The sequence below is a fragment of the Cimex lectularius genome, unplaced genomic scaffold (genome assembly GCF_000648675.2).
Source record: "Cimex lectularius strain Harlan isolate CLEC.00 unplaced genomic scaffold, Clec_2.1 scaffold199, whole genome shotgun sequence".
Taxonomy (NCBI): Eukaryota; Metazoa; Arthropoda; class Insecta; order Hemiptera; family Cimicidae; genus Cimex; species Cimex lectularius.
Window position 1 is genome coordinate 287,830 of NW_019392740.1, and position 15,963 is coordinate 303,792.

The 15,963-nt window shown below is 37.1% G+C and overlaps 1 protein-coding gene across 2 annotated transcripts in view; it reads right to left on the minus strand.

Moving 5' to 3' along the window:
• The window catches only part of LOC106663408, a 410,261-nt gene that overhangs the window by 914 nt on the left and 393,384 nt on the right, over positions 1-15,963 (minus strand). For both annotated transcript variants that reach the window (XM_024227078.1, XM_024227079.1), the window contains 4 exons: positions 3,860-3,990; positions 839-1,123; positions 537-767; positions 80-197 (listed from right to left, as the gene is read on the minus strand). In XM_024227078.1, the coding sequence (XP_024082846.1) occupies positions 80-197; positions 537-767; positions 839-1,123; positions 3,860-3,990 (765 nt within the window). The remainder of the gene's footprint in view (positions 1-79; positions 198-536; positions 768-838; positions 1,124-3,859; positions 3,991-15,963) is intronic.

Sequence of the window (15,963 nt, forward strand, 5' to 3'; positions counted from 1 at the left end):
CTGCAATGACCAATTATCTTATTGAAATTATGAACATCTCAACGTTAGAAATAAAATTAATTGTTTTTTGGTCACATACCCGTTGGTTTGTGTTGGAGTGGACTGTGTTGCAATAGAACTTCTCGATCTTGGTGCAAAATCCATGCGAAAGAGTCCAGACACATAATCAGTTGTCCTTTTAACTTCAGGACCAGGAACTGTAAAATTAATTTATTTAGTATAATTTGACACAGAAATCAGAGGAATTTTCCTCAAAAACTATATTTCTCACCTTGTCCTGCCACTAAGAAAGCATTTTAATTGAAAAAAAAACTTAATATTTAATTAAATAATATTTTGTCATTTTGGATCCCTTTGGTCTATGAAATGTATTTTGGCTTGAAGAGACAAACCCAAGAAGCTAAAGAAGCCAAAACGATAGACAGACCAAAATGATCAGAAACTTAAAATCTTAGTTCACTTTCAAAATTTTATTTTGGCATTTATTATTAAAATTGTATTTAAATAGTTTACAATGATTCTGATGTTTCGCTTACCTAAGATACCATGTAGTTTGTGCGACGGAGATAGCTGGCTTGCCAGGTCTCTTGACAGTTGGTCGCACTCAATTTCTTCCTGAAGCTGCCTTCTCAGGACAACGGGTGGTGGAGGCGATGGCGAGGGGGTTGTTTGAGATGCGGCGTCACTCACCCTCGACTCTCCAGTCCGATCGCTCTGGGACCTCCCGATGACTGCTGGCGGTGGCTTGAACTCTTCACCTGCCTCATCTTTGAAAGAAGAAAAAACTATCAAAAATGATCATATTCCAAGATAGACTGATGCAAGAAAAAATATTTACCGAGGTTGTCTTGTGTCGACGCCGAAACAGAGACCATCTTTTTCTCAACTTTTGCTGATGAAGTTGGATCTGATTGTGCCCTTGGGGGTCTCGAAGCTCTTTTGCTCACTACTACAGACAATGAGTAGTTCCTGGGCAGGGTCTTCGACATCGCTTCTTTATCACAGTTCACCTCTTCTCCCTGACTAGCTGGTATCTCCTTGGATTCATTTTTGTCCTCCAACTCATTTTCGTTGATTATTACATCCTTTTTGATTTCTATCTCACTCAATTTTGTTTTCTCAACTAGAAAAGAAAAATTAATTGTAATAAAATGTAAATTATTATGCCAGTTAGTTGTCTTATTATTATTTAGATTATCGTTAGCAGCAACTAATAATAAATCGGTCAAAAAGGGGAATCACTAGGGATGTTAACTTAGCAAAATTTAGGAGTTCCTCACTTGTATGTAATCAATTGGTCACCATATGAGATGTAAACTGGAAATATAAGTGGGAATAGCTTCGATCACAATGCACAATCAGATGGCATGGTGAAGTTTTGTGAGTGCAGGAAACCATTTATGATGACTGAAGTTATCAAAACATTCACTCTTTATAAACTCATGATCTTTATAGATTATCATTCTTAGGGGTTAAAGTAAAATTTCAGATTCAAAAATAAGAATGAAGTTAATGGATGTTAAACAACTGTTTTTAGAATTAAATTGACTAACAATTTGGTTTAAGGATGAAAAAGTTACAATTTTAATTAAGGCTTAATTTCTTCAGGACTTACCACTTTTTGGTAGATCTTACTAGGGGACGACCACGTTGGTGTGACACAGATTTGGACCAAACTTTTTTGTGAATCTACACTCCAAAATAAATTACACATATCTTGTGGCCGTGGTTTCACAAAAAAATTTTTTGTTTTGAAAGTTGAAATTTTCCTTTTTTGAAAATATTTTTATTTTGCCATTCTACTTGCTCAAATTAACTATGTGAATATGACATTTTACAGTATTTTTTTACCTAGATTGCAATAAAATATATACTAAAAGCTATCAAAGTTTATCAATAACCAAATAATGTCTAAGGACAAAATATTTTTCAAGAAAACTAGGTCATAATTTTTTTTGTGAACCTAATTTGAAATTTCGTTTTAGCACCTCTAGACACCTCTAAATATAAATTTCTGTTTGAATTTAAATTTATTGATTTTTTGACTCCCAATTTTTTTTTGATATTTATGAAGTCGTTAGCGGAATATCTGATTGAAATGGCTGAAACTCAAAAACGTTTAAATATATTTTAACGTCAAACATATCATTGGAAAAAAGAAGAACGTAGCTTCTTTTTAACGACGTATGTACCATAAAAATATATCAAAAATTTCTATAAGAAAATTCACAAAGTAGAAAAATTATTTTATCAGAAATTAACCTCGTTTTTTTAATGATAATAATTGTTCGGTTTTAATTATTAGTTATAAAATGCACTTGACAATTTCTTTAAACGAATTATCGACCATGAATTTTTTAGAACCTAGGTTTTGTTAAAAATGGTGTTAGAGCGTGCACAAAGAATGTCAGACAGGTCCCAGAGGGAGTCGTCGAAATTATCAGTCAAAAAATTAATTTCCGAGAAAATGGGTATCTAAGGGTTTTATAAAGCTAGTCACGATAATGAAGTCAAATCCTAGTTTTAACCATTTTCTGACCTACTTTGCTTAAAGAACCTTTGTTAAATTATGCAAAAAAAAGCAGTATTTTGTTGATATTTGTTTTTAAATCGTACCAAATTAATATAAATCTAACTATTCTGCGTCGCAGAACATTTCTGTTTTTATGTCAATATACAATGAAATTATTACACCAACGATNCATATTTTAACCAACATTCTTCGAGCAAATTAAGTCAAGAGTTTGGATTGACCTCATTGTCGTGATTCTAGCGTTATAAAACTGAATAGATTGTTGGTGTAAATTAATTTTTTGATTGTCAATTTCGACGACTCTACCTGACAGATCGACCATTCTTATGGACCGATTTTCATGGTTGATATTTCGTTTTAAAGAAATTTTCAAGCGCATTTTATAACTATCAAATATTAAAGGTGGACTATTATTTCCATTAAAAAAAAGGTTAATTTCTGACAAATAATTTTGCTATAGAAATCTTTGATATATTTCTGAGGTACTGCATCGTTAAAAAGCTACGTTCCTCTTCTTTCTTTCAAATGGTATGTTTGACATTAAAAGTTTTTTAGCACTTATGAATTATAGCCGTTTCAATCAGATATTCCTATAACGGCTTCTTACAAATCGGAAAAATTTTAGTGGTCAAAAAATTGATAAATTTAAATTCAAACAAAAATTTATATTTAGGGGTTTCTACAGGTGCGTTTACTACGAAATTTCATATTAATCTCTCTCACTCTCTCTATCTCTCTCTCTCTCTCTCACTCTCACACACACACACGCGCGCGCACGCACCTACAAAAAAAATGCTGGTAGAAAGGTAAAATAGGTATAAAACGTAAAATTTCAACCTTCAAAAAAATTTTTTTTGAGAAACCAGGGCCTAATTACAAGTGGCGGGTACCTGCCCGATATTTTCAATAGTAGAATCACAAAAAAAAGTTTGGTCCAAATCCGTGACACACCACGGTCGTCCTCCGAATTAGTTTAATTAGTTTGTTCTAATGAGATAAAAACATGTATGGTATGTTCGTTTAGAAAAAAAGAATTCCATAAGTTCAAAAGCTCTTGTTGGTTTCATGTCTGATATGGCCATTACGATTTGTCTGTGAAGGTTTGAATCTTCTCTTTTCTTTTCTCCACGACATTTTGTCGAAAGTTTGTGTCGTATGTCCAGGCATCGCTGGTGTAATTGTCGGGTACGTCGTCCAGAGACGTGGACACGTGGGACGACCTTTCCGCGTCCGACCACGTCGATCATTGATTGGCGCCCAAAAGAAAACGGGCGAAGCTTTCCTGGTAGAGACGTGTTAAAAAAAAGCCTGTAATGATTTAAGTACCGGTGTTTTCGATGATCCTTCCACCTGTGGGTGACATCGTCCTTTTGTAGCTCCCCTGGAAGTTGGGCAGACCTTTTTCCTTCTCCTTCGGCTCCCTCCTGTAAGCGAGGTAGGAAGCTTTTGATTGACTCCTGCAACAATCGAGAAAACGGGTCGGGTTAAAATAAAGGATGTACGTTTAGCTTTTGAGACAATAGAACAAGCAAGGACGGAATTGTAACCAGTGGTACCGACAATTAGATTTAATGAAACAAGAATGGAGAAAGCCCCATCCAACCGTAACATATCGTGCTCTTCCATTGTCTTATTTTTAGTGAGCTTTGATGTAACTTTTAAAACCTTTACTTATCTAGGAGGAAATGAGTTTGAACTATAAAGTTAAATTTAATCATAATGTAAAGTGACAGATCACTTTTGCCCGTAGACCAATTAAAACTTGATTTGCCCTAGTTCAAATCGTGTCACAACTCTCTCTTAACTTTATGATAATCTTATAAGACGTCATTGGATGGATGGACTTTCAGATTGGATACTGCCAGGAAATTGGTATAGTTTAATATTTTTAAAGTAAAGTTTTATATTATGATCAAGTAAAAAGCCATGGGTTTTGCCGAGATTCGAACTTAGAACCACTAGCAAGACGAAAATTAGTAGGATGACCTAACCACTCCGCCATTGCCCTCCCTGTTTAATATTTTTATATGTTTAATCTAAAACGTCACAATATTTAACATTATTAACTACTAAACATAAAAAACATATTTTCTTTTGAATTTAGCCCGATTAAAACTACTCGTCCAGCCGTGCTTTTTCTCAGGATGCTCTTTGTTTCTAGACGATTCGGGTTTCCGTACTCGTTTCTTTGTTTAACGTCGTTGGGTGTGATGGAATATTTGATGTTTGTTCACTACGAGCGTTGTATTTGTTCTTTAACGTGTTGGTATCGTTTCGAATATGTCGGCATCTGTGTTTACCCGAACCTACGTAGTTCAGTTAACGTCATGTCATAATTGCACAATTTTAGTACGTGCTGTTTTGTATAAACGGAACACAGGAGACAAATTAATGAAATAACACAGACATGACGATAAAAGTTGTATTTTATTGTTCTCTTCGTTAGATATTTTCTGACAATAAATATCCACGTTTGCCCAGTTTCATATGGTTATTGTACACGATGAACCACATAAAGATTTTTTGGGCTTTGACTCCAAAGGATTGTCGCACTACGATGTGCTGACCTGTATGTAGATGGATCCCTTAAGCCTGATGCCCAAGATATAGTCCCTTTCCCAACGGGTTATGCTCCAACGCTTTCGACAGTCTTTCAGCCTCCAACGCATATAAAACATAATCCAGCCTAATAAAACTAACTTTTATAATACAGTCGCACATATAAATACATTCACGCTTATGAACATTCCACTCAATCTAATTAGACGGTGAAGAACTTGACATTCATCTATCGACCTATACACAATATTAATAATCTAATCTAAATTAGGGTCGATGGGGTACTTTTATAAATATTCCTCGATCTATCCTAAACACCATACTGCTGGAGAGGCGATGGCGACACCACCAGCTCTTCACTACTCACGCTAATAAATACAATCAAAATGCCTAAAGCAAATCTTTTTCGGAGATTTCTAGTCCAAGAAAGTATGCTTGGGTACAAGGATGCTTAGTCAAAAACAGCAGAATTTTTTAAGGAAGGTAAAGACAATATTAAACTGAACGTATACATCTCGTGAGATAATTCAGATGCACGCCCTATCACAGCTAAGTGTAATTTCCATCCAATTTAAGGAAAAGCATGTGTGAGCGGAATCCTTCGCAATATTGTAAAAATCTTCTTAACTTCAGACTGAAAATTGTTCCAGTGTGACAAGTTTTTGAAGATAATTCGGCAAACGAAATATGTTGTTTTATTATAGTTAACGGACAAGTTGAGTGTGAGATGTTGGAGGTGTGACGAATTAGGTCGCACACTCAAATACAAGCGGAGAAAAAGGAATTCCGGGCATGACAACGCAAGCAAACCGGCTTATCGTATGATTGCTTCACCAATACGTCTCGCTTTGTATTTATAGCCATGCTGCGATAGCTCGAATGATTTTTTTTTCGAAATTAGGCCTCTTATCTTAGTAGTTAAAATTATATTATTGCATATCCACGTAGCGAATACGCGTGGCTAATAGCTCAGCACTGATTCAGGGACGTCCGTTCTTTTCTTCAAAATATGTAATGTACAAATGGTGTAAGTCTTCCGTTTTCATTTATTTTAGCTGTTAAATGAGTATCTTAGAACATTTATTTTGGTAAGGTAGAAAAATAAAATAAAGATATAATACGCGCATGTATCTGGTAACAGAGGTACATTGTACAGTTGATAAATTATGTAAATCAGAATAGTAACTATATGAGTAGGCAGTGGGAAAAGAGAGAGTGAGAGAGAAGAAAGAAAGAGTGAGAAGGGAGTTAGAGAGTGGGCGAGAGAAAGAGAGTTATAATAATTGTTCCCAAAATTGGTCCTCCGGGTCGGATTATTACAATATTAAAAACACGGGGTTTTGAGAGCATTTGAACAAGAAAGACAAGAGAATGAGAGAAAGAAAGAAAGAAAGAAAGAGAGAGAGAGAGGGAGAGAGAGAGTAATAATAACTGCAATCATAGGATTTGTCCAAAAATGGTCCTCCGGGACGGATTATATTAAAAAACGTGTTTCCTGGCTTGTGGTGTTGTGCGCATTTGAGCGAGAAAGAGAAAAGAGTGAGAGTGAGAGAGAGAGGAGAGAGAGAGAGTAATAATAATAATTGCAATCATAGGATTTGTCCAAAAATGATCCTCCGGGACGGATTATTACTTATTGAAAAAACGTACTTCTCTGCTTGGGTTTTTGTGTTTTGTGTGCATTTGAGCGAGAAAGAGAAGAGAATAAAAAAGAAAAGAGAAAGAGAGAGGGAGAGGGAGAGAGAGAGAGAGAGAGAGAGAGAGAGAGAGAGAGAGAGAGGGAGAGAGAGAGAGAGAGAGAGAGAGAGAAAAATTATAACTGTAATCAGGATTTTTCCAAAAATAGTCCTTCGGGACGGATTATTACAATATTGAAAACACGTGTTTCTCTGCTTGGGTTTTTATGTGTATTTGAGCGAGAAAGAGAAGAGAATGAGAGAGAAGAGAAAGAGAGTAAGAGAGAGGGACACAAAACCGATATCTAAATATAATGTGGTCCCTCTGAAAGAGGCGTGACATTTTGGACCGGCTCCAGATGGGGTTAGTCTCGTTAACCTTATTTACTAGGCGTCAACGGGGGGAAATGTTAGCTTTGCTAATCTGTGGTACCGGGGGTGGACCGGGCAGCAGTACCGGTCGTGCCGGAGGCCGACGGGGGCAAAAGAGTCAAGGGCATCCGCGGTAGATTCTGGTCTTAATTCTCCCGTCCACTGTTACCGACCTTGCGCAAGTGTATGCAGAAAGCTGACGCCCGCAGAACCCGTCCGTATCCGTCTTTCAGCAACGCGGCCGACGGGGATTTTTTCCTTGTAGACTTTCCGAACTGGTTTTCATGACCCGGAGAACCCGATTCAGGAGAAAAGCCATTTACAGCCAATTTAGAACATTCTTTTATTATAACATGATATTTTCCCTTCTTTTTAGTTCCATATGTGGTGGACGTTTATAAAGTCATGGTTATTCACTGAACCTAGCAATCAATGTATTTATCAACATACATTCTTTCCATACGAACTTTTACTGTTATGTCTTTATACAAATATGCAATGAGGATTTAAACGACCCCCTAATAAATTGCACATAAATAAACTTAAGAAAATTGGACACATGAAACAATTACCTTGGACATGGAAACATTTAAGTGACCATTTTGTTCATGTACATACTATTTCCTTTAATTGCATGGAATTCACACTGCCTGTGATGGCTTATCATAAAATTACGATACACATTTACGTTTATTTGAACTTCTGAAAAAATCCAGTTTTATAGTTTTATCCACCTTTGACACCATTTTCTAGCAGCAAGAATCTTTTCTTACTCTTTTAAAACCGGACTACAATGAAAATATATTTAATTCGAATAGACATCAGTCATGGACTGAAACCGGCCGACAACTAGAGAAAGTATTTGCAAACGTAATTAACGAGAGATAATTAATAATAAAGAAATACACAGAGTATTTTGAGGAGCGCAGTGCGGTTTAGGGAGTCAGGATTTAGTATTTATCCGTGGCGTTCGAATCTCAGCTGCGCCTTTAGAATTTTCTGATCCTTCGTAAGCTGCTTTTCAATTATTTTTTGTTCTCTTTGTTTTTATTTGTAGGTAATGTGAAAAACACAAAGCTACAAAATATTAATGAATTAGTAAAAGAAGGTGTATTTACTAAATGAAATGAATACTAAAAATTAATTACAATTATAAAAGAAAAAAGCTTTACTTTCGAAATTCGATAGGTTTTTTATTACCACCAAGTTCAAACCACGATTCAGACTGCTTGAAAATGTGTGATGTATATGGTGACGACGTGTAAGAGAAAGCACCGTCAGTAAGAGCTTTGTTGAATCCTTTTTAAAAAAGATGGTTCCTACTCACATTAAGTGAGTGCTTAATGTGAGTAGGAACCATCTTTATTAAAAAGGATTGAACTCCACACTCACCCCATCATTTATAATTTTTAGAGCTTTGTTGGGTTTAAATTTGGAAGGCAGCTCTGGTTGTTCTTAAACAGTTAATGACCAAATTCAATCTTTTGCCAAAAATAACCCACACTGAACAACACGAGACATAGAAAACGACACTTCCACATAAAATACAATGTAAACGACCCATTTTTAAATAGATGGATAACTGGGGATGAAAAGTGGGTCCTGTCCAAAGAGTAAAACAGTTGATAGAACGCAGCGACACACCTTTAACTCCAAAAGCCGAATTACGTACTAAGAAAGTAATGCTGTGCATTTGATGGGATTGGAAAAGGGGTGCTTCCGGCCTTCCAAAACGTCAAATTTTATGTATACTGCGATGAAGCGATGAAAGTCAAAAATTGATCCAAATGGACCGACATTTGCGAAGCACAAGAGGATTGTTTTCCACCGGGATAACGCTCGTATCCTCGTATCTTTGAAGATCAAAAATTGTTGGAAGTACTATTTACTTATTTTACGACCAGATTTTTACTGTTTCAACACGACGTCATGCTGCAATAACGTGCACGTAACCCAGAGTTTTTTTCGTAGTTTCTGAAGCAGTATTGATGCACCGAGGTAGTTTAGGATGACTCAGCTCATTCGATTCTCATCCGATCATTGATACATATTTCAATTTTTCGCCACGTATTGATCATTGGATCAATGATTACATGAAGGGTTTTTCGATTTCTTTTATTGCACTGGTTCGAAGCCTGTACTCCCAATTCTTGTGGGTTCTGGGAGGGGCAGGTTACAACCACATACTTTCGGCCGTTTTCACTCAGTTTCTTGCGCTGCACGCGGTCTTGGTTTTATGAAAATATAAATAATTTTTTTTAAAAGCGTGCTTGTTTAAAAAGAAATCTTTTGGAATATATCAAGGGCGTTGTGAACTAGTTCGAACGTCAGTTTTTCCTATTGTACGACCAAAGTTGACAGACTGAACAACACGAAGAATTTTTTTATTTATTTACTGTTCATTTTAATATTTGAACAGGTTTCAATCTACTTTTGTCCTTTCCTGCTATCAAACATCACAGGGGAAAATTTTAAGGTATAGCCTTGTGTTTTACAAGCGACCGATTTTGTATTTTATTTTGTCAACAGAGGATGGGAGCCTCTGGCGTAGTACTAAACGTATCCTGCGTCATAGCGTTGTCTCAGCTCCTCTCAGGAATGATGATGGAACTTGGATCGTTTCCGATATAGAAAAGTCCAAAACATTTGCGAAACATCTCTCCGAGGTATTCAAACCTCATAACTTAATGAATATTGTACACGATAAATTTATATCAATTCACTTGTCACACCTATACCTCTAGATCTGCCACCTAAACCAATAACTCCAAAACAAGTATCACAAGAAATACGACAACTTCCTAAAAAAAAAATCACCTGGCCATGATTTGATAACAGCCGAAGTTCTTCAAGAACTTCCCAAAAAAGCAGTCGTCATTCTGACTGCTTTATTTAACGCAATTTTGAGGACTAGACGCTTTCCCATACAATGGAAACTTTCTTACATTAAAATGATCCCAAAGCCCCATAAAAATTTAAGCTCCTCATCATCTTATCGACCTATTAGTTTGTTACCCGTTACTTCTAAATTATACGAAAAATTAATTTACAAAAGAATTGTTTCTATTGCTACTTTCAACAACATCTTACCAACCCATCATTCCACCACTCATCAACTTCACCGAGTGACAGATTTCGTTACTTCGTGTCTCGAGCAGAAACTGTACGCGATTGGAGGGTTTCTAGGTGTTTCTCAGGCCTTCGACAAAATATGGCGTGAGGGATTATTATACAAATTAAAATTATTTTTACCCCAGGCCTATTTTCTGATTATACAATCATACCTTAAATAGAGATTTTTCGCAGTAAACCAAGGTACGAAGACTTCTGGGATGGAAGAAGTGCTTGCAGGTGTGCAACAACGGCCAATAGTCGCTCCGCTGTTCTACACAATTTTTACTTTTGATATGCCCACAAATGAGAATACACTACGCAGATGACACCGCCATATTAACAAGTCATCTTTCTTCTACCCAAGCTTCACTCATGTTACAAAACCACAAATCAACATTTGAAAAATCGAGCAATCTTTGGAAAATATAGTTTAATCCCTCAAAGTCACAACATATCACCTTTACACTCCGTCAAAGATAACTATTAAGGACTTACATTTGATAGAAAATTAACTTGGAATCCACACACACGATTAAAAAAACAGACACCGAACAAACGATTAAAAATGCTTTATTACCTACTCAACCGACAATAAAAATTACCATTAAAATCAAAATTTTCGACATGTACCCACTCAAACCTATTTGGATGTACGGGTGCCAATTATATGGATCGGCCAAGTATTCCAATATTCAAAGAAGTTTTCAATCCAAAATTTTAAGACTTGTTTCTGCCCCTTTTTACGTAAACAATAACACACTTCACAGAGATTTTCAAATGACAACTATTTTTTCATCCTTCAAAACATATTACAGACGTTTTCATAGTAAATTACAAAATCACACTAACACACAAATACGATAATTCCTTTCCCCACAATTACGACGTAAAAGTCTGAAAATAATAGGGATAAGAGACCTCTTAAATGATTAATATACTTTCATTAATCCAGAGCGGCTGCCAATGGGTAGCTTTCTCTATACGCCCGTAACGCCACAAACACAAATTACCCAATCTGCTGGTTGTATATAATACATGTTCAGTTGTAGATACAAAGAAATGAAAAAAATTATTTTGAAATGTTATTACTTCTAATTTTAAATAATAGTTAACATTAATTGAATAATCATTATTGAATTACTTTTATCAGACATCAATGACACATTGAATAACACCAAGTGCCGAAACGCGTCTGACATCACAGCAAGGGTAGTTACACCAAAATGTCTACAATACCTACAAATCAAAATGTGGTAACGACCATATTTCAGGTTCATCATCCCACACAAAGGGAAATCTTCCAACCATTGGTGAATACATTGTGTTTTATTGTAACAAAGATTTATGCGAAAATAAATGACAAAACCATAATCCCTGGACTTCACATAAACATATGTAAAATGCAATACCTTAGATGTAATTAAGTCTACCTAATTACAACATAATTGTAATAGTTTTTATTTTGGCTGACGATGTACTTTATAATACTACTATCATTAAAGCGGTTAAAGATTTTTCTTTAGTAAGAGGTCTATTATGCAAATTAGTCAAATATGATTTTTTTTTCTCCAGAAATGCAGTCTATAAAAGGCCAGATGTTGTCATGGTTAGTAAGTTTTTTAATTCTAGCTTGAGGAAGTAGTAGCAACGGATGAATATATTCTGGTTGCCAGTGGTTGAATCCTCTGTAAATCCGGTAAATATCGTCATTTGTTCCAGATACGGGCATCTCACTAATTGATAGCGTTGGACGCAGTAATTGATTGTTACAGACGGCAAAAGTTATTCGCTAGGGTTCGTTTATGCAATTTCTATTTTAAAATTACGCTATAACATCACCCCTTTTTTATGAATATCACTCGCCCATGATTGTGGTTAATGGCTCATGGTTTTATTTCAATGAATGACGAATCCGTTTTTCATCGGGTCCCGGTCATTGTGAGAAGACGTCAGAGTCCTGTTTTGCGCAATGGCCCAAGCCGATTGTAATGGGCGATAAGACCAAACCGACTTGTACGAATGGCGGTATTTTTTTCTGCTTATTTCCCTTTATGGGCTAAACTAGGAGTGTGACCATTGTAGGAAAGTCCCGGTGTATGGAGGAATGTGCTCTACAGTTAGAGCGTTTCTACCTTTGTGCTCGCCAACGACGCCAATTACGCCGAGTGGTGGATTCTCCTATTTGACGGATTAAATCGGCCTCCTGCATGAAACCATCTCCAATTGCCAGCCCTTATTGCGATTCGGACAAAGGGACCGGAGTCATATCTCGGCGGGGTCCGAAACGCCGCGGATTCCGCCCATTTCACTTATTATCGCGGAATGCTAAAACCGCTGCTCCACTTATCCCGCTTCCCATGTCTATCCACGGATCGTGGGAGACGCATTCGACTTTTACTCATCTTCTCCTAATTAATTATAATGCTAGCCTCCATGGGAAAACGGCGTACCTGCATTAAACACACAAGGTCCGGGACAAGGTCATCCTTAACCGAGACAAAATTAAACGTTCCCTCGGTGCTATAAAAGAACAATCGTTTCTCCGCTCTTTCCAGAGGCACAGAAATTGCTCATTTCTTTCTTCTGCTCTAGAATTAATTTTAAATTGAAATCACCGGGGAGATCGAGCTATTAAGAGATCCCCAGATGAAATACGTGGGATGTCAGCCGGTGGTTTTCGACATAACTGTTTTAGTATTCCTTTAATGTTTTGCAATATGAGCTATTAAGAAGGAAAAATAGAGAACAAAAAAAAAAAGGAATCTTCTGAAACTCAGGTGTGCATTTCTGGCTATAGCTTCCACTTAGGCTCAGCTCCTGTCACGATTGTGTGGCCATATGGCTCCGTTGCTATAATTGTCGCACAGACGACACTCCGAAAAGTACGATATTGGGAACTTTCTAAACCGTTTATCCAAATAGAATTTCATCACTTGGTTTTGACGATACAGGTCGGAAAGTAGAAGATAATTCTCGGTTGCAGTGTAACCTGTTAGCAACCAATATTTCCATGCTCATTACAACCCTCTTATCATTTTGTTACGATTCGCGTCTAAACGGTTCCCTTTTTCGCGCGCGAACCTTTTTCAAAACGTGTAATTTCGCATTTCGTACCGCGTACCTCCGCATTACATTTAACGACCTATCGTTTTCGCGCTTAACTTTCGTTTCCAGGGTGATCGGCAGACGGTTTAATTTTCAGCAGGTGTTCGCCTTTAAGGAAGTCGACAAGGTCAGGATTTTATTTGCTGGATAAAGAAGGATGAGGGCTTTTTATCTATACGGCCCTCCTTCCTCTAAATATGACTTATTTTAAAGTCTATGTGCAGAGAAACGCCAAGTACAGCTCAGTATATGCTCTCGCGTTTTCTATAAAACCGCGAACTTTTCTTGTGATTAATTATAGCTATTTATATTACTCTAGTATTTCTTAAAAAAAAAAAAAATGACAAGTTTATTTTTCTTACGCTTTAACCATCTAAGCAAGTTGTCAGTCAAGTTGATGTTGACTTATTAGCTCCGATTACACACAAGGGTTTGTTCAAGTTACTCAAACGCTATCTACCCTTGGTCATTATTTTCCCAAATCCACACAATCTTTCACCTTCATGTGATTACTAAACGGTTTCGGTTTTGCGACATCTTCAGTGAGGAACCGAGACGACTTAGAGTCCCTTTCGTTGCCGAATAACAACTATCCGTTGGCCATAACTGTCATCACATCAATCCCAAATTATTTTGTCTTTATCCTTCCTTTTCAGCCCTTTCTTGTATACTTCCTTTTATTACATGTACCTCCTTTATTTATCTATGTAGCCGAGACAGGGCGGTAGAAACATTATGAGCTGAGGAAGCAAGCAAAACGGTTCTTAATAAGACCAAGGCAGATCTACTAAACTAAGGACCAACGTTAGGACTAGGCTATGGTTAGAAGCATAGTAGGTCTGCTGACTGCACATTCCAGATGTGTGTAAAAATCGCTGCAGCATTAACAGGCCTGGGCTGATAATGACGTAAAGAAGAAAATAAAACGAAACATGTCCTCTTTCGCCCAAGGAGCTGATATCTGGAAATAAACCTAGGGCTCTAGTTTTGGAAAATATGCCACAACATTTTAGGCAGAGAATTAAGCTACTGAACATTGTGCCAACCCCTGTTTTGGTACCGGAGTACAAAGGGCAACAAAAGGCCAATAAATTCACCCGGGATTGAGCAGTCAGGACCAATAAGAGTCAGACCCTTTTCTTCTCAACAACTTGCCAAAAACATCAGACGGCAAAACGTTCATTAAAAGACCATTGCAGAAACTAACAGCATAGCAATTAAACTTAGAACATGTTTGGAAAGAACAATAGCAGATGATGGTACCCTACAATATCCAGAGGCATATGTGACTTGGAGTAACAGAAAAAATCTCGTGCAGATATTGCCAGGACGAAGAAACATTCTGTTAGTGCGAAGACTTTCAAGATTCTTACATCCGAGAGAGGAAAGCCAAGGCCTGAAAGTTTTGGGATATATAACTTAAGTTAAACCTATAAGAACTACAATGATAGCAGGACTGCTCCCTGTGTAAGGGAACAGCAGAAACAACCTGTTTAGATATTGCCTGGGAGAAAATAAACAGCGGATCAAGTCCCTGTTAATGCGAAACATTCAGGCTTGGATTCCTACTTCTAGGAGAGGAAAATCCCAGAAGAGGAAATTGGATACAAACGAGCGCCCTTAATTAAAGCTTTGGGATCTCATAAAATGCCTTAAAACGATGATGGAAACAGCACAACTCTTTTCAAACTTAAGCCTTGGTGTAAAGGAAGAAAATTCAAGAAGCCATAGAGATAGCGGCTTTTGTAGAGCATGGAAGCCCCAAAGTGCAAAATCCTAGGCCTTCAGGACGGAGATTGTCTATCTATTGATTGATTATACGTCACATATTTTATTGTGATCCAAAATGTAGTTTGGCGCTCTGATCATCGACCAAACAAGGTACACCATGATGGTGGAAACGACCGACCCGCTTCCTCTCCCAACAGCAAGGCAAAATCTATGACATCTGATATTTGTAATAACTAGTTTATTTTTATTTAATTTGAGACGCAGTTTTAATCATTAATTAAAGCAGTTAACTATGGTTGGTGCGCACCCGACGTAATAGATTTTCTTGATATCTCTCCAGATATCAGATCGAATGTCAAAATAATATGAAAAATCGAATCATGGTGATCAGAAATAATTAGACTTCTGACAAATAAGGTAAATAGTAAAAAGCACATTTGCTTCGGCGTCGTGTACCATGTTATGCAGGAGTCTGTAAAAAACCTTGCTAAATATACCTGGCATCTGGTCCTAACTTCTCAGAGTGATTGATCTACCGTTCGATTCCTGTTTATAAACGCATCTAAGGTCCGTACGTGGTAATTTGAGGTGATAAACGGTTGTAACTTTTTTCGGCGCCAACTTGTTTCTGCCTAAGGCGGGAAGTTAAAAACCAAACTATCCGTTGTGCAAATTCGGGACGAGAACCGGCAGGTCGAAGTGTTTGCTTTTTTGTTTAAAAAAAAACTGGTCTATTAGGAGCGCGCGCGCGCGATTAGGATCAATGCGCAACCCGTCGGCAAATCATGCCGGGATCAGATGTGTCAAGGCGAAATGGTCCGAATAATGTAAATTTCCTAAGAGGGCGATGTGGGAGTGCTACCGCCACCATTC